This window comes from Thunnus maccoyii, chromosome 10 (assembly GCF_910596095.1).
Source record: "Thunnus maccoyii chromosome 10, fThuMac1.1, whole genome shotgun sequence".
NCBI lineage: Eukaryota > Metazoa > Chordata > Actinopteri > Scombriformes > Scombridae > Thunnus > Thunnus maccoyii.
In genome coordinates this window covers 16,750,467-16,777,149 of record NC_056542.1, presented here as the reverse complement: position 1 = coordinate 16,777,149, position 26,683 = coordinate 16,750,467, and the positions used below count along the sequence as shown (strand labels likewise).

General features: G+C 42.9%; 2 protein-coding genes across 6 annotated transcripts; one reads left to right on the top strand and one right to left on the bottom strand.

The window, feature by feature from the left end:
• Positions 1 to 67: 67 nt before the first annotated feature.
• On the bottom strand, positions 68 to 17,511 carry ptpn3 (protein tyrosine phosphatase non-receptor type 3). Of its 3 annotated transcripts, none has more exons than XM_042424373.1 (27): positions 17,367 to 17,511; positions 12,722 to 12,787; positions 11,731 to 11,872; positions 10,601 to 10,735; positions 10,298 to 10,340; positions 10,053 to 10,134; positions 9,673 to 9,717; positions 9,508 to 9,560; positions 9,218 to 9,335; positions 9,027 to 9,114; positions 8,821 to 8,909; positions 8,678 to 8,741; positions 7,958 to 8,160; positions 7,739 to 7,864; positions 7,394 to 7,555; positions 6,632 to 6,734; positions 6,458 to 6,535; positions 6,256 to 6,312; positions 5,961 to 6,117; positions 5,656 to 5,831; positions 5,257 to 5,347; positions 5,017 to 5,078; positions 4,760 to 4,906; positions 3,860 to 3,988; positions 2,775 to 2,920; positions 2,532 to 2,667; positions 68 to 755 (listed from the first exon to the last, which is right to left on the bottom strand). In XM_042424373.1, the coding sequence occupies exons 3-27, from the start codon at positions 11,797 to 11,799 to the stop codon at positions 681 to 683; spliced, it is 2,634 nt and encodes an 877-aa protein (XP_042280307.1). In that variant the 5' UTR covers positions 11,800 to 11,872; positions 12,722 to 12,787; positions 17,367 to 17,511; the 3' UTR covers positions 68 to 680. The 3 variants fall into 3 exon arrangements, with proteins under 3 accessions (XP_042280307.1, XP_042280306.1, XP_042280308.1); XM_042424372.1 differs by lacking the exon at positions 17,367 to 17,511 and adding an exon at positions 13,485 to 13,645; XM_042424374.1 differs by lacking the exons at positions 12,722 to 12,787; positions 17,367 to 17,511 and adding an exon at positions 13,485 to 13,645.
• Positions 17,512 to 18,384: 873 nt separating this feature from the next.
• sgk2b (serum/glucocorticoid regulated kinase 2b) lies at positions 18,385 to 26,672 on the top strand. Of its 3 annotated transcripts, none has more exons than XM_042424382.1 (12): positions 18,385 to 18,589; positions 19,081 to 19,156; positions 19,269 to 19,338; positions 19,452 to 19,477; positions 20,019 to 20,076; positions 20,158 to 20,241; positions 20,353 to 20,484; positions 25,002 to 25,114; positions 25,464 to 25,683; positions 25,776 to 25,931; positions 26,017 to 26,075; positions 26,195 to 26,432. In XM_042424382.1, the coding sequence occupies exons 1-12, from the start codon at positions 18,523 to 18,525 to the stop codon at positions 26,259 to 26,261; spliced, it is 1,128 nt and encodes a 375-aa protein (XP_042280316.1). In that variant the 5' UTR covers positions 18,385 to 18,522; the 3' UTR covers positions 26,262 to 26,432. The 3 variants fall into 3 exon arrangements, with proteins under 3 accessions (XP_042280316.1, XP_042280315.1, XP_042280317.1); XM_042424381.1 differs by having other exon boundaries at positions 18,387 to 18,589; positions 26,017 to 26,106; positions 26,195 to 26,672; XM_042424383.1 differs by lacking the exons at positions 18,385 to 18,589; positions 19,081 to 19,156; positions 19,452 to 19,477 and having other exon boundaries at positions 26,017 to 26,106; positions 26,195 to 26,672.
• Positions 26,673 to 26,683: the final 11 nt, after the last annotated feature.

Below are 26,683 nucleotides of genomic sequence, written 5' to 3'. Positions count from 1 at the left end.
AATCATCATTTAATGATCTAATCGACAGCATTCGGCATCAGAAGAAAGGAGAAAGCAGACACATGAGTAGAAATCAGTGTGTTTATTTAGTGTCTTAATAATTTAAGAGTGATGAAAAGTGGGTTGGGTGCTCCTCTGGCGGTCGGCGTGCGGTGCTGCACCACACTGACCTCAAACGGTATCTGCTGTCATGATCTAAAGCCCAGCCGTGCTCTTCGTCTTAGGACACAGAGATAAACTACAAATTATAACGATCCTGGTCTGCCTTCGCTGCCCTGTTCAATCCATCGACCGGAAGGCGTCAGTCTGAGGCACACGTAGCTTAATAAGTAGAGGCGTCACTCCTGAGTGGCCTCTTGGACAGAAATTAGCAGCTCACATTAGATTTGTATAAATATAAGGAGACTGCAGCCTGTACAAGCTTAATGCACTATCAGCAAAAACTAAGGCAGACTAGGTGTAAGATTCATATGCTCACATTAGATCTTGCCTACACAGATCACAGATGGCTGTGCTCTGACGCTAGTTATACTCTCATTATCCGGTCTGTGTACCAGTCCCATAGGCATGACAGAGGTTAATCTCTTCTAGCACTGTTGGTCCCTCTGTGGAAGTCACTTTCTATGAGATGAGACTGAAGCAGTTAAGTGCGTCTGCTCTGGTTCTGTTACTGATTTGGGCTACGGCGCTGTAGATCCCTCCTGTTTCTCTTTGTGGACTCGCAGAATGGCTTCACATACAAACTGGAACTGACACTGAAACACACAACATACAGAGTGATTATTAGTTATTGGAAAACAGATGTCTTTTTAAAGGGAAATGCAAGCTGTCAATAAATCTCTTTAAAAGAAGAAACCAGCAATGAACTAATTACACTAACATGCATTGTCTGTGTAGTCAAAGCCTGATAAAACTTATTCCTGTGACTCATTGGTATCCAAAACTATTAAAAATCCATCAATAAGCAACACCCGTAAACTTGGGTCACATGTTCCTGCACTAGAACTGATTTTGAGTCGATCCATCGTTCACCATCGTGCTGCCGTAAATACTCACCAGCAGACAAAATGTGTATTAATCTGCGGCTAAAAATAGTCCCCAACAAATGCACATTGTAATCCTGTTTAAATAACATTTAATAAAAACTACAATGCCCAGGAAATTACTGGGGCTTTTTTAAAATGAAACTATATATTTGTGACCCACTTTTAAAGAAGTTTTATGCCTTCAGTAAGAACAAAAGGGGCTGAGTGCCACAGACAGGCTGGCTGGAGAGTATTGAGACAGACATGTCATGGGACTCGTTGACATTAAGAAAAAATACAGAATAGGGTGTGCCAGTGGACTAGGGATTAAGGCGCCGACCATGAACCGCAACATCCCTGGTTCACGTCCGGCTGGACGCATTTCATTCCCCATCTCTCTTTCCCCTCATTTCCTGTCATCCCTCCACTGTCCGCTGTTTATTAAAAGTATAAAATGCTTCCGAACATAATAACAAAAAAAAGGGAACATCCCATGCCATCTTTAGCATGAAAGGATGTCCTCTGACTGCGCATGTTTTCCATGACTGGGACACAAACATATGAGGGAAACCTGAGGAAGTGTTCCATCAGCATAAAAACATCAAAGAGAAGAAGCCCGAGGGACCAGATCTCCTTTCAAAATAGGGGTGACAGTGGTAGCAGCAGTGGCCTAGAAGCAGGCTTCTGATTGGAGGGCTGCCATACTCCCAGCACCACCTCCTCTCAAGGCAACGAGTAATACTTTCCTCTCCCTCGATAACTACCACTGAGGTGCCACAAAGCAAAGACTTTCAACCTCAGCCTGCCTGCTCATCAGCCATCAGTGTGACTCTGTGGCAAACAAACTATGAATAAATGAAGGAACCCACAGATGTCACAAACAGTGACGTTAGTAATTCTGTTCACAGTGAGTCTCCTCTCCCTTCTGAAAAGTCCTGTGGATTTTTACATGATATTTTCAGGGAACTTTGTGTGATTCATTTTTCCAATCTTCAAGAAAGCAAATCACTTTCCTTCAATTCTATTAAACACATTTCTGGAAGTGCTAACTGATTACAGTGTGCCTAATAAAAGATTAAAAAACAAATTGGTGAATTTGTACATGCTTTTAAAAAGCTCTTACTGAATAATTGAACCAAGAGTAGGTATGAGTCGATGATATTAGACAAAAAATGAAACGTAAAAAAAAAAAAAAAAAAAACAGGAAAAGAGATTAAAACAATCCTGCCCTGTTTCAAACCTTTAAGCTGAGGGAAACAGCTAAAATAAGGTGCAAAGTACACACATTTTAGTCAAAAGGTAGATGAAAAAAATCAGCTGCATCTTGTAATAATTAAAAGCTTGTCTTGTTCAAGATATTTAGAAAACATGGAGTGAAGCTACAACATCCCTCAAGCTACAGGTAACCACAGAAACAAGGAGATCAATCATTACGGTAAAAAGTAGCATTTAACAAATACAAGCAGAGTTTTTTTTAGTATAAAGCCTTGTTCTGTTTCTCTGTACCGTGGTCTGAACCATCATGGCTCGCTGATCTCTCAGTGTTTTGACAATGTCCAACGGGAACACCGGCCGACCCTGATCCAACAGAGTCAGAGCCGTTTCCATGGTGATCAGAACACCTGTCCGTCCAATCCCAGCGCTGAAAGAGTAATTCAAAACAAACAAAGCATTAAGTGTACAGTAGAAGGGAGTACAGTAGGTGCAAGCAGTGTTCAATTAGTTTGTGTGTGTGTGTGTGTGTGTTACCTGCAGTGTACCATTAGTGGCTCTTCACCTCTCCTTCTCTCCCTGACTGAGCTGATGAACAACAGGAAGTCTGAAGGGTCATCGGGTACACCGTGGTCCGGCCACGCAACATACTGCAGGTGTGTGACTGCACGTTCCTCACCCAGCTAAGCATGCACACACACACACACACACACACACACACACACACACACACACACACACAGGAGAATTAAAGTTGGATAACCTGTATTTAAAATGATAAACATGTAACATTTGGGAAATAAATCACCCACATGAGACGTACTGCGGGCTTACACACACTGACATTATTCAGTAAACAAAAACCGCAGAGGGTGTAGTGGAAAAACAGAGCAGGTGAGCAGGGCAAAACTGCACGTGACCCGTAGTTGACACTGAGATTAGCAAATACAGAGCAACACAGTGAGATGAAATCAGAAAAAAACAGGCGGAGTTGGAGAGAGAGAATAGAGGAAAAGACCAGAGCTGGAAAAAAAAAAAAAAGAAGGCGGGGAAGAGAATGGCTGAGTTTAGAGTTATGGGCATGTGGCCTGTGACTCCATGCAGGGATTAACTCGCTCCGCCAGAGGAACAGATGGGCCCACACAGCAGTATTTGTGTATGCATGTGTGTGCGTTCATACTTCATGCCTCCTTGAGCATTATCTGTTTATTCACCTGCTTGCCATGGAAGTTAATGCGGAAAACAGCTCATTTGATCTGATTATCTACCATAGAAAGTGTTTTAGACTCCACCACATAAAGTTCTCTGTAACAAAACAAATCAACACCTGTGTACCACAACATTTGTCAATACACACAAATGCACTTGCTCACCTACGCGCACACACACACCTATCCACCCACACGGAAGCGACTGTATGTTAGTTAGTTTGCCAGGAAAGGCTATTTCCTGTGGCGAGCTCTGTTATGTGGCATATGGCACAGACATGGCACATGCCACTGTAAACATACAAACAAAAAAAGCTCTGTGTTGTGTCACTGTGGTCATGCTTTGCTCATGGTTCACGCGGTTATGAAAGCAGGTGTTACCTCTAACGCCCTGCTGTGAGGTTGCTACTGTACCTGCGTGTGAGTCAGAGTGAACTGCCGCGTCACATACGCCAGGTTACACTCCTCCGAGTGACACTTCACCCGCATGTGTCCGTAATCCTTCGCTTCCGGCGGATGCGGCCAGTACTGGTGGCACTTGGTCTGCAAAGTGTATGACATCACCAACAAATTATATTACTTCTGACATGAGTCATCAGTCAGGATACAATTTACTACTTCTGCTACATCGGCTGTGCTCTGCTCTCTTGAAATCAAACTCATATTCAACAGCGTGGTTTGTTCCACCCGGCAGCCTGAGGAACAAAGGCAATTCATCAGGAGCAGGATGTGAACTGATTGTCAATTTGTGTGTGTGTGTGTATGTGTGTGTGTGGTGTAGTGTGTGTGTATGTGAAGATGTGTGTGTGTGTGATCCTCAAGTAGAGAGAAAGCCAGGGCACTTGACGAATATCAGGAAAATTATCAATTAATGAGAGCATCTGGTTACCAAGCAACAGGCAAACTGAGACAGAGACAGCTTCATTCAATGAGACCTTGATATCTCGCTGCCTCTGTCTGGATGTGTCTTCATCCTCAAATTATTTATCTTGTTAGCATCCAGCTCACACTTTACATTTAGCCATTCTCTACACTGTGAAACCCTGTAATTACTCACAACTGTGTCAATTGATTATTTTTGTCAGTAAACATCACCGCCAATCCTCTCTAATTACATTAATCACATATCAAATAAAACATGAAACAGCATGTAATTATCTGCTAGAAGTGCTGCTGCTGCAGTAATCACTGTGTTAATACATCGCTGATATTGAGCTGTGTGATTTCAAGTGTTTCCGCGGCTGTTTACTCATGTTCATTCCTGGATAAATGTGGATAAATGTTTACATTATGAACGTGTAGAAATATGTATACCCGTCCCCTCTCTGTCAGAGTTGTAAGCATGATGATCGTGTGTGACTGTTGCTCCCAAACAGTCTTCCAAAAGTGAGTGCAGGTCTGCGGCAACGGACCCTGAGCTGCAATGTAACGTAAACACAAACCAGACACTGGGGGCGCCACCTAAGAAACAGACAAACACACACACACACACAAACACACACACAGAGGATGAGTTTACATTAAATGTCAGACAGGGACAAGACACACAGATCCATATCAAGGATGCGCACCGTGATGTGGCTGGCGTTGATGTAGTCCTCCTGGCCCTGGAGCACCACTCTGGTAGCATCATCTAGAAAGGAGAGTAGGACAGCAGCGTGTGAGGGTCATAACAGGGCTGTCGATGTACAGCAGGCTTAGCCCAATTAAATTTCACGAGGTGCCACAGCGGTGAGTACCAGATCAAGGTTAGACATGGTAGCACAGAGCTTGGGGGGGCGCTACAGGCAGTCAGAATAAGCAGCACTTACAAGGTAAAACATCCTTATATCGATTTAAGTCCATGTTCTCAGGGAGCCGAGCGCAGTTTAGCGTCAGGCCGGGCTTCCTCCTGTATAAATTCTAGAAATTACAAGCATACAAACACACACATGCGCATGAACACCCACGGCAACGTACACAAACAAAAACTACATTCCAGGCCAGTCACGGCATCCTTGTTTTAGATTGTCAGCAGTCCAAGTGAAGATTAGAGGCAACATCTGTCCCAAAAGCAGCATTTAAAAGACTCATTATGATGCCGCATTTAACTCAGTGGGACTAAATCCTGCTTTAAATAAAGACAAATTCGTGCATTTGGGTGTAATGCTGTATAAATACACTTTTAAATGCCCATCCACTGTTAAGCTTCCACCTGCATTCTTAAATACCTCAAAGTGGAAGCAGAGTGTGCCAGACTGTATTCCTCTCTCCAGCTGTCTCATTGATTCCTCAAGTGTCGTGACCCGCTCCGAATGGCCAGGTGACTGCGGCTTGTCTCCCTGTGATTGGCTGGTGAGCGTGAGGGCAGGAGGTAACTGCAGCAGGGGTGCCACCCGGCCAGGACCTGGAACACAAGGACGTTCAAGGATATGATGCATATTCACAGTGATATGCCACAGTACACATTTGGATCACATGCTGTTTCAGCGCTTTTATCTCTGTTACACACACACACACACACACACACACAAACCTTTACGTTTGATGAGCAGCGCCAACTCTCTGGAGTGCGACTCCCTACTGGCTCGTATGAACATGACAACCTGGTCGTGAGTATGTTCAGAAATGTCTCGACCGTTGATGAGCACCACCAGGTCTCCCTCCAGGAGTTTCGGTTCACATCGACCTGCCTACAAACAATTCATCATTTCGTCATTTAAAGCCTCACTCATCAACCCATGAGTCAGTACCATACTTATATTTCATCATCAAAGTTATTTTGACTCAGCATGGAGTCATAACACAAACACATGAGAGTTTGTTCTTACTGGAGAGTCAGGTTTAACATGGGATATGGCTAGAGGCATCTTCTGGTCCACCCCACCCTAGGAGGAGTTGAGAAATCACATAAATGGAGCAACAGTGGGGGAGTGACAAAACAAGCATATTGTGTGTAAATAAAAAAATGAATAAAACCTTTGTCTGTGTGGTATGTGTAAGAGACACAGAGAGAACGTAAAAGAGACTCACTTTAACATTGAAGCCAAACTTGCCCTCATGGTCTGGGGCAATGCGTATTAGCAGCAGGTCACCGTCGCCGGGGGCACCCTGCACACACGCAAGTACCCACAATGAAGGCACACAAACACATACTGTGCACGAAAGCACATCCACACACTAACACATTTAATTATGATAACTGACCTTGTTGTGGTAGAGTGAGTTGTTGTCACCGTCCTCCTCTCCTATACTGTCATCAGCTTGCAACAAAATCTCATCTGGCCCTCGGCTGTACGTGCCGGAGAGGCTGAAAGAGATGAATTAAATTTTTCATTTTTTTATTTTTCATCCTAACTGTAGGTCAAAAAGATGACTCGCACATCATGTGATCATAATATAATTCTGCCTACTGTCATATCATAATTGTTTCTCCCCCTTTGGTTAACATGAATGCTCTGACAACACATGTTAGGGCTGAATGATTGGGAAAAATATTTCATTGTGATTTTTTTTTTTCAACCAATATTGTGATTGTGATAAAAAAGAAACCACAATAAGTTTGTACAAATAATCACAAATTTGTCAACCTTCAATTTTTCCACACATCAAAATATTATTCTTTCTCAAATAGACCATCTTTGGCCGAGTGAAACTAGTACAGAGAGCAGCATGCAAAATGCTTATTAACAAGACAACAGCCCAGAGTTTCTTTTAGTAGATTGGCCAACTCATGAAATTAACATAATAAGTTATGTCTCAGACAATTTGGTGACAACAGTTGACATATAAGTTTTTTTAACTTATATGTCTTACACCTTAAAATGTGGCTCTATCACTTCGAAAATTGCCCCAAATGTCAACATAAAAATAATCTAACACACATCATGTCAGCAAATCCCATTGAATTGAGAGAAAAGAGCCTAAGATGTAGAGATAGACACCATTTCTGTTCTAACTGATACTGACTGATGTGGCGAGGCGTCTCCCTCGCTGTCCTTGCTGCTGCTGACGGAGGCCCTGTATGTGTAGAAGACATCCTCCCCCTCTGACATGTCCTTCAGATCATTGCTCAGTTCCATGGAGGATGGGCGAGGTTTACGGATGCCGTGGCGAACTCGTGGACTTCGCCTGCCAGAGAGACAAAACAGCAGTCGGTTAGGTTCTGCTCAGGTGAGTTTAAGGTTTTGTGAAATGACTGAACACAGTCCGAGATCAAGAAAGGTAGAGTGACGTTGGATTTATGTCTGAATGCAGCTGACGACAAAACATGTAGCAGCTCAGTACAGCTGGCGCGGATGCTGCGGGTCGTACCAGTTGGGGGTGGTTGGGGGGGATCTGGAGGGCAGACTCTTAGTCTCGAGATGCTCTGATGAAATTGATCTCCGCAGGACTGGGTTCCACACCATCCCTCCCACTACACGCTGGCACACCGGACCACTGCAAATTATGAAGAAAAAACAAGATAAATATGGAAAAGTTCAGTACTCATAACAAGAATGTATGAATATATATAAACAAGCACAGGCTCACCTTTCAGTTTTACTGTGTCCCAGGCCCAGGTGCTGCGTTATCAGCTTTCTGTAGGACTGAACTGTGCTGTTGTTGTGTCTAGGGCTCCTGGCAGTCCGGCTGGAGCTGAAGAAGGAGTGATGATCCACACAGGACCTCCACAGGTTCTTGCAGGTCTTGGGGCAAGGTAGAAGGAGAGACACCACACAGTCCTGGGTCTCCCCCTGCAACAGAGCGAGTTTACATTCTTTGTACTGTTTTGTTTTGTAATGCTGATGTTCGTTGTAGCGCCAACATTCGAGGTTACATCATCGCTGTTGTGCAACTTAAGCTGCTCAGGATGCAGTTGTTGCCGGAAATACAATAAAACTGCCTGAGCTCACATTAATTACAAATGATTTATTGCTCGCCACACATAAAAAAACACAGAGAAAACCTGCAGAAAGTGTGGATACAAAACTTTAAATCAATACAATATTCACATCATGCTGAGATGTTTTTGTTGAAAAATATGTCATAAATTGTGCATAAATTCTTATGTCACACAAAGAAAATTAGACTTTTTATATTTTACCTATAATTATATCACAGCTGAACCAAAAGACTATCAGAAAAAGTTGAGCAAGTTGTGCAAACTTTCAATAACTTTAAGAGCCAAGAGTGTAGACCAATTAAACCAAAGATCTGTGCAGAGCCTCTTAAAACTATTAAGGACAAATAAAAAGGTAAAAAGGGACTCACATGTTTACGTTTCAGATGTATAAGGAAGCGTTTCCTCTTAAATGAAATCTTGATGATGTTCCCCCTACATGGGAAGAACATAATTGGTTGAAGACTTAGAAAATATAGAAACAAATGATCTAATTAGTGGGATCAACACTCACCAGGGGAAGAAACTGGAACAAATCATATTACAGAATATTGCAACACCACTTGATGCCAAACCCACCATCAGAGGGGCATTGTTGGTGTCCTGAGAAAGAAAGGCAGGAAATGACAAAAGGTGTCATACATGAAAGGAATAAAAAGGATACAGAGGAAGTTAAACTGGAGCAGGAAATTGTACATTTAATTGTAGCAACTACAATACCATGGCAGCATGTAGCTCCACTCCATACAACTCCAGCGTGCGCGCTGTGTTGAGGAAACAAAGCTCTGCCTCACTCTGCTTCAGGCCCCTGGGAACACACACACGCACAGCCGCAGAGAGTCATGTACAAAAACAAGAACCAACTGCAGAAGTGTTTTTGAATGGCAAATAGGTAGGATGATCTGCGTTACTTGTGCTGTGGATGCAAATCCTCCACTTTAGACAGGAAATCTTCATCCTGTTCAGGGATGAAGTGGCACTTCGACAGGTAACCAGGGAGTCGGGACGGACAGTGATCCCCCAGCTCCGCTACAGGCGATAGAAAGAGAGTATCACACATGCACATATACTGATATCTGGGGGTTCTGTAATGGAGCTGCTGCTTATTGAGAGCATCCTCAACAGGAATAATTACACACACAAGTTATTATTAAGTCATTAATCATTTGTTTCTCTAGGAAGAGATGAGAAGCTGACTTACACTGCACAGCATAAGAGGCCAGCACTACAGCTGCACTCAGCGGGCACTGCAGCCTGCAATTATACTCCATAATTACACACTGTAACAGATATACACAAACTGTGCACAAGTAGATGGGTGGTTGTGTTTGGGCTAGCGTGTGTGTGTGTTTGTGTATGAACTAACCGTCCATCTCTAATGTCACTCCTGATCTGGAGGAAGTACAGGTGCCTGCAGGGACGAGACAAAAGGAACTTTACCACCCCACGCCTGTACTGTCTATGTACTGCAGAAATCTCTCTCTTTGTTAAGTGGTTTAACAAATTGGTATTTTCTCACGCTCATGCACAGTATCACAAAAGAAGAATTTCTTTTCTTTTTTGGCCTGAGTGAGCCAAACATTAAATAAATGTAAAAATGTCTTAAAATTCAATAGGTAAAAACTTCATTTTTATTCATAACAGCTGCATAAATTACTTTCTGTGACATGTAGTTTCTCCATATTAATAACTACTTACATATGACCTCTACAAAAACACACAAAGAGGAAAAGCACGTATACTCACCTTATCTGCTCATGCTGCAGAGAGTTGGGATCAGACATGAAGAACCGCACTCTGAAGTTCAGATAAAAGGGAGATGCAAGACCTGCAGGGAAATTTCATCATGTCACAAATGGCACATACTTTATGGTTGAAAGTAAACCTCAAACTATCAAAACATATTTTAAACAAAAGATTAAAACATGTATTTGACAAGTGAAGTCAAGGTAAAGACAACAAATTCCCTGGAGCCAGAACAGATCACATACCTTTTATCTGCTTCTTCAAGGGTTTCTCCGGCTCCAACCATCTCTGAGAGAAAGAGATGCATATTATTGTATATTTATTGCTAATCATGTCTACTGCTTTGGCAATATAGGCTTCTAATCTGTCATGCCAATAAAGCTTATTTGAATTTGAAAATTATTAAGTATAATGGGTACCTGGGGCTTAAAAAAAAAAAAGCATTTATGTAAGCATAGCCTGTGGTTATCATCTTCTAAATAGCAATCAGCGAGTGCAATATATTACAATCTCGGCCCAAATGTGCAGCAGATGAACAGTGAGCTCACAGGAGAGTGTGTGTTGGCTGTGACTGAGGCAATGGCTGTGCTGGATTCTCTGATCTGCAGACTGAAGAGCTGCCTCTCTTGCAGGCCCAGGTGGTCACATACTAGGTCCAACAGAACCACACCTTCATCCTGCTTCTGAAAGATGGAAACAACAAACAACATTATTCCCAGAGCCAAGACTTTGAGTGACATTTAAGGATGGCTTATTCGTATGTGTACAGTAAATAATCTGTGAAGATATACTGTAGAAAGGGATACTTCAATATACTTCATATATTAATGGTTTTAAATCAGACAAAACCAATTAATAAAGCATTTATCCAGGTAAAAATCTGATTTATAAAAGACCATCTGCAGTGCAAAACTCTGTTGTTTAAATATTTATTGTTTTATTAATCACTCCATGGGATACCCTGCAGCTCTTTTATATTCTCTCCCCTTTTCACTTTCTGTTATTGGAAGCAAATTGTGAGCTCTTCTAATCACGAAAGGACCCTGTTTACTGTAAACTCTGATGAACAGTGCAATCTTGCTTCAGGAAACATACCAATTTTTGCTGCGTGGGGACATAAAACACAGCGAAAACCTAACTAAACTGGGCTTGCTTGCTTATCTTTCTCTGTAAAAAACAAAAACCTCATCAATAATCAAGAAACACAAGAGCCTTATAACGAGAGTAATGGGGAGTTTAACATTGGAATCCTGCACATTACAATCACAGCACTCTCCCTGCTCTCCCACAGTTCACATAAAGATGCTGCACAGCTGCCGTCCTAGAAACCAATATTGTGATTGCCTTACTGAATGTGTGTACGCATGTGAGCGCACATGAATACGGCTGTCAGGCTGCTGTACGACATGATATGCTGATGATGTAAAAAGGTTCCCAAGTGTGACAAGCACTGTAAAGCTGCAGTAGGTGAGCTTGTCCTTCAAAACAAGGTCGCCGTGTTGAACAAGAGATGTGGATCGATGGGAAATAGGGAAGAATAGTTTGTCACCATATCATTCACTGACAGTACAATCATTAGCAGAGCACAGAGACAGATAGGAGCAACATATGATCTCCTCAATAACAGACAGGAAACTCTGTGTGCGCGTGTGTGTGTGTGCCTGTGTGTGTTACGCACGTCGACTCTGAAGGTCTCGATAGTGCCGTCCAGCAGCTGAACTAGGCAGAGCAGGTCCGGTTTTGGCATGTCTGTTACCACGGTAACTCTGCCTCCCTCTCAAGACAAACACCCTGCCCGTGGCTCGTCACCGAGAGGGGACCTGGAAACGCACACAACCACAAAAACAGTGTCAGATGTTTCCAGCCTGTTGTCTTCCAATGAAAGCACCTCCCTCAGGATGACATTGTGTGGTGAGTAATGTATGTGCTGGATGGAGCATCGGGCTGCAGTGAGTAATGCACCATGAATGCGAAGGAGTGACTGTGTGTATTTGTGTAATCCCTTATTATTTGGCCCGGGTCTGAACATGTCTCTTCCCTTTCCCTGCTGCTCTCCCTCTGCGTCTCTCCGCCTTTTCGCAGGCAGCTGAATGATAAGAATGTTAAACATTTTGAGAGCTGAGCACGCCCATCTACAGTGCTACAACAGACCGGTGTTACACCGTATTTGGTGACCCATCTGATTCTGTGACCTACAGTGTTGGAGGAAGTACTCAGATAAGTAAAGGCATCTGATAAATTAAATACATTTAACAAAATACATCATTAATATTGATGAGTCAGTGCATAAGCAGCATTTTGAGATATCAGTCACAGTCTGATTTTCTGCAAAAGTAGTACTTTTACTTCAATACTTTAAGTAAATTTAGCTTTAAATGCAGGATTTTTACTTGTAATGAAATATTTCTACATTGTCAGGCTACTTCTACTTCAGTAAAGGATCTGAGTACTTCTTCCAACACTGCAAGTCACAGAATCTGACGGGTCACCAAATACAGTGTAACACCGGCTGCTGGAAGCACAGCTGTACACAAACACACACACACACACACACACACACACACACACACACACACACACACGCACGCACACACACACACACACACACACACACTAATGCATGCATGCACTTAAAGCCAATAACTTTGCATGCAGGTGTATGTACGTACATGAGACCTGCCTTGGTTTCCAGGTGAACGGTTAATAGATCCAGGCTGGTCTGTGACACACTGTTTCTGAAAGGACACACAGTGTTTGAGTTAATGTTTGAACACAGTGACACACTCTGAATATATTAAAAACAGAGCTGTTCCCAGTTTGATGACTTGTTTTCCATAATAGCCTCCTCACAGGCAGGCCTCTAATGAATTTACAAGTAAATGCAACATCTTAAAAGTGGATTAAGTATCATGTAGACTATGACTTCACTGGGTGTTTTGCATTTTTGCATCTACTTCTGATATGTTGAGGTTTGTACCCACGACAGTTTCTTACACACGCGGCCATTAAAGCTTTAGTTCTCTGAGTTTGTAATGCTTTTAACACCTACTAATCCCCTTTCTGCTACAACCTAACCTGTACAACACCCAATATAGATGTTAAAGGTCAAATCTGCAGCCTCGTCTCTACAGCTCCACCAAACGTGCACATAAGGCCTATCTCAAAGTAAAAGGCCCATATATTTCTCTGTTTTCCGACTGTCCCAGCCTGTCGATAAGCTCTGCTGTGTCCCTGCTGTACTTTGAACCACAGCGCGAACAAGGAACCTGTTGACAACCTGGACTTTTTCTGCAGCTACACCCAAAAGGAGGAACACACACAGCACTCTGGCAAACTTTCCTTCAAGCGGTGCTCGTAACTACAACTTGCACAAGTGAATGTTTTTCTTTTTTTTCTTTTTTTTTGGGAAAGAGAAAGAAAAGTCACTTGTACCTCAGTCGTCCCGTTTCAGAGACGGATCATATTCCTCAGACTGGCCCGCTGTGAAGAGCTCGGGACGGGGCGCGTCGGAAGAGCCAGGTAGAGTTAGGTAAATATCCGGGACAACTTTCTCATCCCTGCCTGTGCTGATTCCGCGCGGCCCCGCCCCTTCGTCGCGCGCGCGCTCCCGAGAATTTGGCTGGGAATCCGCGTTCCCGGGGGCGCGCGCGCAAAGTATTAGGAAGTACGGGATCCGTGATAGTTACAGTTTCAACCTAACAATAACAACACAGGATACGGACATTTTATTATAACTATTATATAATGAGTGGAAGTTAAAGGAAATTTAAATCATGTACCAGGATTGCAGGATTGATTAACTGCCTACCAAATTTTCTTTTATATGTATCAGACTCTTAATTATATATTAAAGAAGATCAACGGATTAATAGAAAATGTGAGGGTTTGTTGTAGAGGTAATTGACTTTTTCTTTGACTTTTTCTCTATTTTGTTATTTTTTCTCTTCTTTTGTAGTATGGTGTTGTATCCTTTTGGGGCTATTACATACTGCCTTTTTTTTGTATGGCATCAGAGAGTTTTCTGGTCTTGCCTGGGATCTGTTTTTGTTGCAGAGCATTGACTGGGCATGTTTGTTGTAATTATTTGTGGTGTTGTAGATGTTGATGTCTGGGTTGGTGGGATTGGGGTGTTGGCAGAGGTGTTATTGTCAATATATTTTATGTTTTGTCTTATATGTCTGGTGTTAGTGGGTTCACTGTGGGAATAATAAAATATACTATGAACAAATTGAAACATATCTATGATAATGAAGGTTATTATTTACCTATTAGCAGCAGATGTGGTAGTAGTAGTATATGTAGGAGATATTTATAATTTATTAAAAATTTATTTATTATTTATTTATTCTGGATGTAGTATTTACCTTATTTAGATTATTAGTAATTTATTTAGCTATCATATCAAATTTACAGTTGTTTTATTTTATGTCATTTTGTTTTGCTTTATGAGAACTGAGGAACACTAAATGTGCCTCAAGTGATATGTAGGCAGGTATAGGACCAGCATGCATCTGGGCGGGTCTATGATTTATTTTTTATTTTTTATTTTTAACCAGAGCAAGAGAGACAACAGGCACTTTGCTTTCCTTATATCTTTTGTTTGCTTGCTTAACTGCTTCAATTGATAAATACACCTCAAGAAAACGCAAAAACATTGTTTGGACTATCAACGTCTTTTGACTGTGTATATCACATCCTCATCCTGGTGCATCAGTGGCCTTTTGAGTTCAAGTTTGATTCAGATTATGGACAAATAGCCGCTACAGTATTTTATCATACACAATGGTGGTAGCAGTGTCATAGCTTGGTATAGAAAAGCACCAGTTGCCATTTATTTATTCATTCAGAATCTAATTTCAATTTTAGTTACTCTTGAGTCTCTGAAGTAATAAACAGTGGTAGTACATAGAGAGGAGCTCGACATACATTTTACACTATATTAAGAGAGCAAATATAAAGCAGATAAATGTGGTAGAAATATTATGCTGAGACATGAACAGTAATTCAAGTATCCTTAAAGGCAAGTATTAAAAGAAAGTTTGACCCTGTCTTTGTCACCAATGTGCTGTTTTTGTCTGTTTTTTATTAAAGTACAATTTGTCACAGTCAGAAAAAAATAAGACAGCTGCTCTACAATTTAACTTCCTCTGGTTTGCTGTCACCATCTACAGGACAGATGAAGTACTACTGCTGTCAGTGTGAGATCAATCCACACATACTGTATGTAGGCTACTGTATAAAAATATCACATACAATATCTATCTATCTATCTATTTATCTATGTATCAATCTATCTATAATAAAATGAGCATTACACAACACTAATAAGAGACCAGACAGTGCCCTTTTGCTACATGTGCTGTAGGACTGAGGTCTATTTTTGTTGCTCATAAGAGGTCTGATCAAAATTGCTTTGACCCAACATGACCCCAGATCTCTGACTGTAAGGAGACAAGCATGAGTAAAAATACAAAAAGAAAAAAAAAACATGACATGGCTCCAGTTCAGAGACATCACTGATTTAAAAGCTGACTGTGGTTAAAAGGGTGAAAATGAGATAATTGAGGAAAGAGACGTAGGCGATAGAGGATGAAGGACGGTGATAATAGAGCTATTTGAGATTGAGGTCAGAGGTTGCCAGGAGCTTTAAGTGTTCTGATGACGTCCAACAGGAGATTAGTTTGAATTTTGTTCCAACTCATTTCATCCTGTTGTGTCCTGAAGCAAAGAACCGATCCTGTCCAGTGGAGTCGGCTATTCTGCTGTCCTTTGGGGTGGCTTTCCTCTCTTATATGTTTCTAACATAAAGCGCTGAGATGTATGTGTGAGTTGTGTTCAGTGTCACTTTTTGCAAAAACCAGTCTCAGCCAGTCCCCATGCCATCAGAGTGGCACGACGACGAGAGGTTTAAGACTGAGGGCGGTCGGTCAGACTAGCAGAGACCGGTTCACTTTAGGGTATCGGGGGTGGGGGAGGTTTTTTTTTCTTCCTTGCTCTCCACTGTAACAGAGAGGAACCTCCCCCTGTTGCTGACCGAGGATCAACTTTCTGCAACAGTAACGAAGATACCCTGTACCAACTCTGTCCTTAACCCAACGGCTCCAAATTTAGACGCCAGAGACACAGGGGCAAACTTGACATTATTTCAGTATCACTGACACGACACGTCCCATGTATCTGATTCACACCCTCTTATTCTGATTGCATACTGTACTCCTCTGACACGCTTTTCTTGCCATTTCCACTTTCAGATAATACTTCCTGTTAAACAATTGGGGTTATTTTATATTGTGACGTCTCTGCTTTTATCTCCTGTATGTGTGTATTTTCCTACAGCCTTAGTATTCTCTCTGTACTTACAGTTGTATGTTTTTAAATCCAATACCACAGCAGGTTGTATTTCTCCTGACAAAATCAGTCTTCCTCTCTTTTCTCGCTCTAAAAATGTTGTTTACTACTAACTGTGCCAGACTCAAAGTTCCCCCTTGCTATTTTCACTTTCATTATATAATCAGATGTTGGTATAATATATTTGTGATTATGTAATTCAACCCCCAACAGTAAGACTTAGACTTGAGAATTGTCAGAGTGTGTCTGGAGTGCACAAACTGCTGTGATATGAAAGAAGCAGCCACTATGACTGCATGTGAAATGCTGGTTCAGTGGTTTTCATCATCTGTAAGTAACACAATGACAGAATGTATGAATGACTGTTTTAGTCATGAGTTTCATACACTGTCTTTCACCCTGCGGGACAAAATCTTATCAAATAGGGGTCCGTAGACTAATTTGTGTCAGTTTAGAGGTCCTTGACGTGAAAAAGTTTGAGAACCACTGCTAATGGGGGGTTGGTCATATATCACAACCATAAAACTGGGTCTGGGATGGTGTGGACAGGCCCTGCAGTTTATCTGATGTGCAGCTGCCACATGAGACATGAAGACAGATACAGAGATGTCATGCACTGTCATGCATTTACTCACACAGTAAAGTCAGCAAAGTCACGACCCATGAACTCTCCTTAGGTTCAAAAGGAAACTGTACTGCAAAACTCCATGTCATTAACATTATAGTGACCTTACATCCGATATGCTGGGTTTGAGTGTCAATTAAATGCCACAAAAAGTGACATAAGTATTGTCTTCTTGGCATTACAACCTTTGCTCCAACCACGAGTCAACTGAAACATTATCATGTTTTTTTTTCCTCCTGTAACAGTAGCTACAAATTGCTTAACACAGACTCGTCTTGTCACACACACACACACCCACACATATATATACATTCAGTATTGCCACCCACTGCCAGACTTACTGGTGGTATGCAGTCCTCCCTCTAACCACCTGTGACTGGAATGTGTGAGGAGGAACCCCTGCCTGTAATACATTGGTCTACAGAAGAAACAGAAATAAAGAAAATAATAAGAATTTGTTTCCTTTGATAAGATTGTCAATTAGGTTTCCTCAACGACCGCGTGACCATAGGGCAGTATAAACTCGTGGGCACCCGGTTCCGCTTTACACAAGGGGCCATGAGATCAGTATGCTGCCTTCACATCCTATCAGTATTTCACTGACCCATTTGCTGTGCGTTTACCTAATCTTCACAGCACTCACAGTACATGTGCCACCTGCTCATATAGTACCAGTCAAAAGTTTTGACACACTTTCTAATTCAAGGAAATAGGGCAGTGTGTCCAAACTTTTGCCTGGTACTGTATATAAATGTCTTGCCTTACCTCGACTGTGGCAGACAATCAGAAGCTACAACGATTAATCGAGTAATTGATGAGTCACCAACTATTAAATTAATCGCCAAGTCTTTTGATAATTGGTTAATCATTTTGAGTCATTCATTTAAGAAGAAAATGTCCAAAGTTTCTGGTTCCAGCTTCTCAAATATGAATATTTTCTGGTTTCTTTAGTCATATGTGATAATAAACTAAATATCTTTGTGTTGTGAACTGTTGATCAGGACAAAATAAGACATTTGAGGAAGTCAGTTTGGGTTTTGGGAAACAGTTATCTACATTTTTCAACATTTTCTGACTAGTTATGGACCAAACAACTAATTGATTGATCTAGAAATGAATCAATAATGAAAGTAGGCTAATCATTTGTTGCAGCCCTATTCAAACCCATTCATTTTAGTTGATTCTGTAATTAAAACGTGACTTTTGCTTTCTGTAAGACTGACTCGCCACTGACCAAGAAGCAGACACGGATCAATTAGTTGTAATCCAGAAGGGAGTTGTAACTCAAAGTCGTCATTGCGAAATCTCCGAGGGTACCTAAACGCATCATCGCTGGTACTTTGCGTCCACTATAATACGTCAACGGTCTTCTAGCGGAGAGGAGTTCGGGACAAGTGGGGCTGTTCTGCTGCTGGATAGTTTAGTTAGTGACTGTCCTCACTGTTAACTTTCCTTCTTTAGTTTCCAACAAAAACCAGTTTGTCAAATCTCCTCAAGATGACTGTGAGTCACGACCGGCCGATGACTTATGCCAAAATGAGAGGGCTTGTTACATTTTTCTCAGGTAAGGAATTTATGGTTTAATAACGGTTAGGTAAAGTGTGACCGTTAACCGTAAACTGACGAATCATAGTCATAGATGGATACCACCGGTATAAATATATAATTATTACAGTTTGTGGTTAGTTAACGTAGAAAAATGCTGCTAGAGACAAAACCGCAATACATGAGGACGAGGTGACTAAATCTCATATATAAGAATGTTATATTAAAGTAATTTATCAAGTCTTTCTCTCTTTAAAACGTTTTAAAAATGGGGTTTATGTTTCTTATGATAGTTTCACTATTAGTGTTTTCCTTGTAAAGCACTTTCTCTGGTTTTGATAACTGCTAATGTTATATTAGTAAACTTTATTATTGTTGTTGTTATCATTACTACTATTTCACTTGGCCTCAAGTATGTCAAAGTCATGGCGACCACTTAACACTTGCTTATTGAATAAATTCAGCTGTTGAACACTTATGTAAGGAACAAACCCCCTCCCTGTCTTACAGCTCTGCTCAAGGGGAAGAAAGCTGGCTTCAGCGACTTCTTACACAAAGTGGTTTCCAGTCAGAAACTCTGCCAGCAGTAAGTCACAACATTTTTTAAAAAAATAATGTTAACAGGTTTTTACTTTTGTGCTGAATCTCACCTAAACCTCTCAAACCAATATGTGCTGTCGTTGACCTCATGATTGAAGCCTGGACACCCAGAAGATCCTGCGGCCACAGAGCAGACTGAGAAGACAGAAGGAGGACAAAGGCACTGTGGTGAGTTAAGAGGGAAAACTGTTTTTTAAAAGACTGTGCTGAGCGTTGACAGGAGATGAAACTAAATCTGACCTCCTGACCACCCTGCCTCTCTGTGTCTTTTCTCTGCTCAGAGCTCAGTGAACCCTAAAACCTCTCAGTAAGTACTTTTTGTCCTGAGGTCCAGATATGTTTCATGGCACAAAAAAGCATTTTGATTCTCAATACAGAGCAATTCTTTTTTGCTGTAACCTGACACCTCACCAAACTAAATAAAGTTAGAAAGAGTTTTAAGTTGTTGCTACAGAATTTAGGAATTGTAAGTAATTTATTGTTGATTCATAGATTAGTAAAAAGCAGTCCTTATTAGAACATAAAAGATAATGTGAATGCTTTTTGTAATTTGCAGTTACTAAAGAATTCATAAATAATTTTACTAGATATTTTGAAGCCTTTTTTCAAAGGTCAAGGTATTAACCAATCAATGTAAGCTTAACATAAAAGATGATTTAACAGACTATGACACAAAATTTATACATAAATACATGTCCATACATGCATACAGCGAGACAACACTTACATTACCAAGAATAAAGTAAATGTTGTCTAATTAATCAGATCTCTGATTAATGATTAATTACAGCATGTTGCCTGTATATCACAACACATATCTGACAGTTTTCAATTGTTGTGTTAATCAGGATGAAACCGTCTGATTTTGACTACCTCAAAGTTATTGGCAAAGGAAGCTTTGGAAAGGTAGGAATTTTCTATCCTTTTAAGTTTTTATGTTTGGTCTTTGGAGTTTTTTTGTGACATTAAATGTCAAAACCTTTACAGGTGCTGCTGGCAAGACATAGAAAACACGGGGGGTACTATGCTATGAAAGTTTTGCAGAAACAGATGATTGTCAAGAGGAAAGAGGTAATCTATCTATCTATCTATCTATCTATCTATCTATCTATCTGTCTTTCTATCTATCTATCTATCTGTCTGTCTATCCATCCATCCACTGTATCATATCTGTCTCTGTAGCAGAGGCATGTGATGGTTGAGAGGAACGTGCTGCTGAAAGGACTGCAACATCCATTCCTGGTGGGACTCCACTTCTCTTTCCAGACAGCAAACACGCTCTACTTCGTCCTGGACTATGTTAATGGAGGGGAGGTATATATGTATACGTATATATAATATATATGAAATACTTGTCTCTGTCAGTCTTTTAGGAAATAATGGAAAAGTTCAACGCAGTATGTAATTTTTCATGTCAGATTTAGCATCAAGTTTACAAAAACTCCAGCATAAAACCAAAAGAATTACCAATATTCCCATGATTATGTGGTTATTCGTGGTTATTCCCATGGTTGAAAATGCTACAAGCCCTCCACAGTGCTGCTGATGTGTTGAATGTAGTTGTCATTCTATTTTGTACATGCTTACGCTCTGTAAAGGGCTTTGCTATTAGTATATCCATCTGAGGCTCTGCCTTCGGACCCTGAGACAGATCTTTGCTCTCACCGCCCAATCAGGAGGTAGTATCCACTCACGATAAAGCACCAGCACACCTACTGTTCATCTCCTTTCTATTTCGTACATGCTCCACCCTCTAACGGGCTTCGCTATTGGTTTTCCCCTAAGAGACTTCACCTCTGCACCTGAGAAAAGATCTTTTCACTCACTGCCCAATCAGGAAGCAGCAACTGTGCAGCATCCTACCACTATAAGCGTCTATGCTGCTCATCTCCCTTTTTCACTCAGCCACCTTCAGAAATCGAGTAGAAGTTCACCCTCTGGTGTCGCAGAAGAGGATGATGGCTACTAGCAAGTCCTGCACCTCTTGTGCCGATGCCACTGGTAGACTCCCACAGGTCTTGCTTCTGCTGCCTCGGTTGGCAGCACCAGGCTGAGGCTGAGTCCTGCCCCGCCTGCCTTGCAATCCCCTGGGAGTAGTGGGAGTTTGTGTGCTCCCTCCACGCCAACTTGGCACTGGCGGAGGCAGGTACGGTGGCTCGGTCCAAACCATGGGACGAGTATAAAGGCGAGGACGACTGTTGCATCTATGAAGAAGAAGATCCGGCATCCCTCTTCTGCGATGACGACCCACTGGCAGCCCACTGCTGCCCAAGCCTATTCGCCTTGGCTGCCAAGAGGATGGTGACCCTGCCGCCACCCTCCATGACTTGAAGTGACAATTTCACTGCCAGCCTCCTTGCACAGCCATGTGGGAGGCCTTGCTCCTGCGTGTCCTGTCCCAAGATAACGCCTATTTGCCATTACGCACAGCGTGAGTGGGACTCCCTGCTATCTACCAAGCCCTCAGCTGTGGACTATGGGCAGTATTCCTCCGTCAAGGGCTGGGAGTGGGACAGGTTGGTGTCACCTGTCAAGGACGCAGTCAGGGTCTGCCTCCTCCCCTCCACATCCCTCTGGCCTGGCGCTCGGCTGTTGGTCCTGTCCAAGAGGGACAGAGTGACAGCCAATCTCTTTGACCGCTGCTATGCTGGTGCTGCCCAGGCGATGGCCAACAATATGGCCTTCCTGGCATGATCCCTGCACCAGCTCACGCAACACGCTGCTGTCTATTGAATCCTTGTTCAGCCCAGACATCCAGGTCATCATTGACCAGTTGGAGATGGTCGGAAGGCTAAGCTAAGCTCTCATCTTCCCCCTAGCAGCCTTCTCCCCACAAGCAGCGGTAGAGCCCTCACCGACATTGCCACTCCGGCGAGAGGTCCTATGGCAGGTCTGCTGCCAGCACGAGCCATCTGTAGCTGCCCAGCCGTTCCTGCCACCCTATCGCGTACTTGGCCTCGACTGGCTTGTTGGGCCTGTTTGTGCCACCCTCTTCGGCCAGAGACAGCCCTAACCTCCCGGGGGGAAATCTGCCACACTTTTCACTGTTCTGTTTCTCACCTATGATTGCAATTAATTACACTGATGCTGGGAATAGAGTGAAGACCCATTTACTGGTGAAAATTACACTCTGTATATTTTTTTTGTGGTTGTTTCTTGTTTCTTGTGGGATGGATATGCTGCTAGCTGTGGGAATTGAGCTATGCCACCCTCCTCGATTCCCTGTGCTCCCTCAGATAGCCCACCCACTGACCCATTGCAACAGAGAGAGGTTCCCTGGGGGATACTTCCTAACTTTTTGCAACCCCGTCAGTGTTTTTTTGCAGCTTGTATCTCCATGTGCACGATTCGCTTAACTACTCTACATGAATATGAACCAGGGGTTCGGCCTTTCCCTGCAGGATGCTGGGGAGGGGGCACATTCTCCTGTTTGCTGCCAATTCCTCCATTCTGGGACATGAGGAAAAAGAGCCATCACTACAGTTTTCCTTACATGAGAACCGGTGGACTGCTATGTCACAAGACGGCTTATCATGTGCTGTAAGATATGCTGATGCATTCACCTCATGACAGGTGACTGTCTCTACTTCTACTGCCTCACCACAGGAAATGCTATTTTGCCTCCTCAGAGGTTTTTCAGCGCTTCAGCCTCCCTTTTCGGCTATGTGCATGTTTTTTTCAAGTGTGTGGAAAATGCACCTAACCCTCTCAGAGTCAGGGGTCGAGTTCTTCCTTACATTCACAATTAGCTATTTTTCGATCCGTCACTTCATGAAGCTAAAGCCCACATGTCTCTGGTGATTTGGTGTCACATGTCTGGGCCTCACTCCCAACACATTGACGCTTTTCCAGCCAAGCCTGTACTCGTATTTTCCACCCGGATACATGCATTACATATGCATGTGTGTCAGATGAACACAGAATGTCTTTTCTGCACTTGCTACAGTGAGTGGAGACAGCTGCTTGGGTCAGGGTGGAGATGGTGATTCCTCTGATCGGACCGAGGTCAACTTCTCAGCTAGTTGTGAACCTACGAGCAGCCGCACCTATGTGCAGGCCTCTAAGCATTGAATGTGTACAATTGGAATTGCACCTGAATGGCAGCAGATGATGCAGACTTCCCATTCCCACTCAAGCCCTTAGGGGTGTCGCCCTCTGGAGTCAAGTGGTGCACCTGGGGGATGGAGGTTATTTCCCCATTAGGTCCGTTTTTCAGTATACTTGCTTGACACAAAGGGAATGGGACGCTCTGTCAGCTCAACATGGAAGGTTGAACTTCCATGTCAGTGGGCCTGGTTACCAGCAGGGAGGATGCTGGGTGCCCTCTCTGGCTCTCTTTGCGGGAGAATGATGCCTTCCCTCAAGAGGGATGCATTCACTCGCACAGCGTGGTCCCCTGCATAGTCATCCACTGCAGTTGATGGTGCTGTTGCCCCACAGGGGCGGGGATGCAGCCTGTCTGGTGTAGTGGTGGAACCAGAGTGCCTCATGGCATTGATGTTGATTGTGGCTGATCATGATAGCCTCAACTGCTGCACAGAGCCTTCATCTCGTAAAAGGGTTTCTCTGGGATGTCCGCAGACTGAGAACCCACCTGTTGCCTCATTCTACGGTGAAATCTCCAAACGATTACAGAAGGTCTCTCAGGCCTGCTTCCTGAGCCCATGGAGTTTTTTTGTTCTAGTGAAGACGAACCCTTTTTAGCACTTTCCTCTGCCCGTAGAGTGGGGGATTGTTGGGCGTTGCCTGTGCACCCCACCTGCAGGTTATTGGTATGTATAGGGGTGCGATGTAGCTGTTTTTCAACCTAGGGGCATGCTCCCTCCAATTTATTATTATATTGGCCTGAGAGCCTTTTTCCCCTCCTATGTGGAATAAGGGAGGAGGTGTTTTTCACATCTTGTGTCCTGTTATTGCACTTTTGCTGTTGCTGGGACAACGGGACAAACCTTTGGAAGTTTGACTGACTCTGTCTGCCACGGACAGTGAGCCCAAGTGGCTCCATTGTCAGTTCAGTGGCTGGCTCATTGGATTTGTGATGTGCATTGCAAGGGCTATGAGACAATGGGCTGCACACCTCTGGTGGGTGTCGGGCACACTGCCAAGAGCGTTGATGGTCGCCCTGCGCAGGGGTGTGTCAGTGTAGACATCTGCCTGGTTGCGTCACATCCCTCTCTGTGTAGCCATATCTCAGGGATATGACATCTGACTCTGTGCTTGGTGCAGTGTCTGTGGAGGGCACCGTCTAGGTCAGATCGTGGTTTTTTAGCCATTTTCAGCTCCTATCCTTGGAGCGTGTGGTTAAAGTCTGTTGGACCCCTATTCAGGTGGTGCTCAATGGCTGGATCACTTGGCCTCTTTTCGCCCAGTGAGCAGTTGGGTCTGGATTGCTATATGCACAGATTCAGGACCAGCTGGGAGTACATCACATCCCTAATAAAGGCCTTTGCCTCTGGTGATTACTAATAGCAAAACCCGTTATGGGGTGTAGCATATACAAAATAGAAATAATAGTTACCTGGATGTAACTTCAGTTCTATGAGTACAGGCATGAGCCTCTAACTACAGGCCCAGCTGGCCTGTTTAATCCTGTTGCTGAGCTCAAAAGGAGACTAACAGTGGGTGCGCTGGTGCTCTGTAGTGGGTGGATGCTACCTCCTGACTGGGTGGTGACTGCAAAGATCTGTCTCAGGGTGCCAAGGCGGAGCCTCGGAGGGATGTACCAGTAGCAAAGCCCCTTAGAAGGCGTAGCATGTACTCTTAGATTTGGAGTCACATCCAGGTAACCACTATTTTCCTGTGTATGTGACCACTCCTCTGTTTGTCCTCAGCTTTTCTACCACCTTCAGAGAGAGGGGTCATTTCCTGAACCCAGGGCTGCTTTCTACGCTGCAGAGATGGCCATGGCACTGGGTTACCTTCACTCTCTTAACATTGTTTACAGGTACACATAACACACATATATAAACACCACAAAGTCAATCGTCCGAGTGTTTTTTTGGCTCACCGCTTGCTCACTGTCTTACCTCATGTTTGATTTAAACATGTTCCACATGTTTTATTTATTCATGCAGGGAAATCCCAATGACATTTCACTTTGAGAAGAGAGTTCTGCATAGAACATGTTTTCACTAAAAACCACCACAACCACCAATGTCCTCCAACACCACATTAAAAAATAAAGAGTAAAGAAAAAGCAAAACAAAGGTGAAATTAGGTCAAAATCATAACAGCAGTTAGTTTAGGTTTTTTGCATGAACACTTGATGACTAAATCATCTGTTTCCCTGTTAGAGACCTCAAACCAGAGAACATCTTGCTGGACAGTGAGGGTCATGTGAAGCTGACTGACTTTGGACTTTGTAAAGAAGGTGTGGCCATTGGTGGGGTTATGCATACGTTCTGCGGGACTCCTGAGTACCTCGCTCCAGAGGTGCTACAGGGTCACTCATACAGTCCAGCAGTGGACTGGTGGGGGCTTGGTAGTGTGCTTTTTGAGATGCTCTATGGACTGGTGAGAGAAACATAAATCACCTTTTTACTTTTCACAGTCTCACTTTCTTCAGCATCTTCTCGTCAACTCCATCTCTCTGTTCTCTCTCTCAGCCTCCATTTTACAGCCACAGCAAAGCAGAGATGTTTGAGAACATACTCCAAGCTCCTCTGCAGCTGTATAGCGGGGTATCTCAGGCTGCTCGCTCTCTGTTGGAGGGCTTGCTGGAAAGGGATGTCTTCAAACGCTTAGGGGAGAGCCGTGACTTTGTAAGTGCACACACAAAAGAAAGACAAACAGAAAAGATCATAAACACACATAACCAAGGAGGGGTTTATTTCATTGTATCTCCAGGTGGAGCTGCAGGAACATCCATTCTTTGCATCCATCAACTGGGATGACCTCCTGGCCAGGAAAGTTACCGCCCCGTTCATCCCCAAAGTGGTACAAGTGATTCATAAATTAGTTTTGAGGATTCGTTTTTTTTTATCTATTGCAGTTTACCTGAGTGTGTGTTCTTCTGTCTTTGCAGACTGGTCCCTCTGATGTCAGCTACATTGACCCTGAGTTCACGCTACAACCTGTCCCTGCCTCCGTGAATGACAGGTGCCAGGCGGGCGCAGCGAGTGAGGCCTTCCTGGGATTCTCCTACATGAACCCAGTAGAGTACGTGGCAGCAGAGCCGGTTTCATAACAACGCCAAATCCTCTGGGAGCACTGCAGCGATTGTTCAAATATTTATTTTTTATGTCATAAATTATTAAATCAGAGTCTATTTTTAAATACTTAAGCAAAAGATTCCTTACACTAACACTGCAGTGGACTTTATGTCTAATTGTGTGCGTTAATGTATTAACACCAGGAAATAACTGTACATTTTGAAGTACGTGTATTTTATCAAACCAGTTCACAATATGGAATAGGCGGGTCACTATTTCACAAGTACTCACTACCTTCATGTATCAGAAGATGAAAAAATAAACAGTCCATTTGATGTTTTTTTTGTTAAACACTATACATT

Bases quoted from the DNA above. Each gene is read 5' to 3' on its own strand.
- ptpn3 (XM_042424373.1), bottom strand. From the start codon at position 11,799: ATGCCAAAACCGGACCTGCTCTGCCTAGTTCAGCTGCTGGACGGCACT. The intron at 5,079-5,256 runs GTAAGTGCTGCT...TCTCCTTTCTAG, and splicing joins ATATAAGGATGTTTTACCTT to ATGATGCTACCAGAGTGGTG. The intron at 756-2,531 runs GTACAGAGAAAC...TGTGTGTTTCAG, and splicing joins CCATGATGGTTCAGACCACG to TGTCAGTTCCAGTTTGTATG.
- sgk2b (XM_042424381.1), top strand. From the start codon at position 18,523: ATGACTGTGAGTCACGACCGGCCGATGACTTATGCCAAAATGAGAGGG. The intron at 19,339-19,451 runs GTGAGTTAAGAG...TTCTCTGCTCAG, and splicing joins AGGAGGACAAAGGCACTGTG to AGCTCAGTGAACCCTAAAAC. The intron at 25,684-25,775 runs GTGAGAGAAACA...TCTCTCTCTCAG, and splicing joins TTGAGATGCTCTATGGACTG to CCTCCATTTTACAGCCACAG.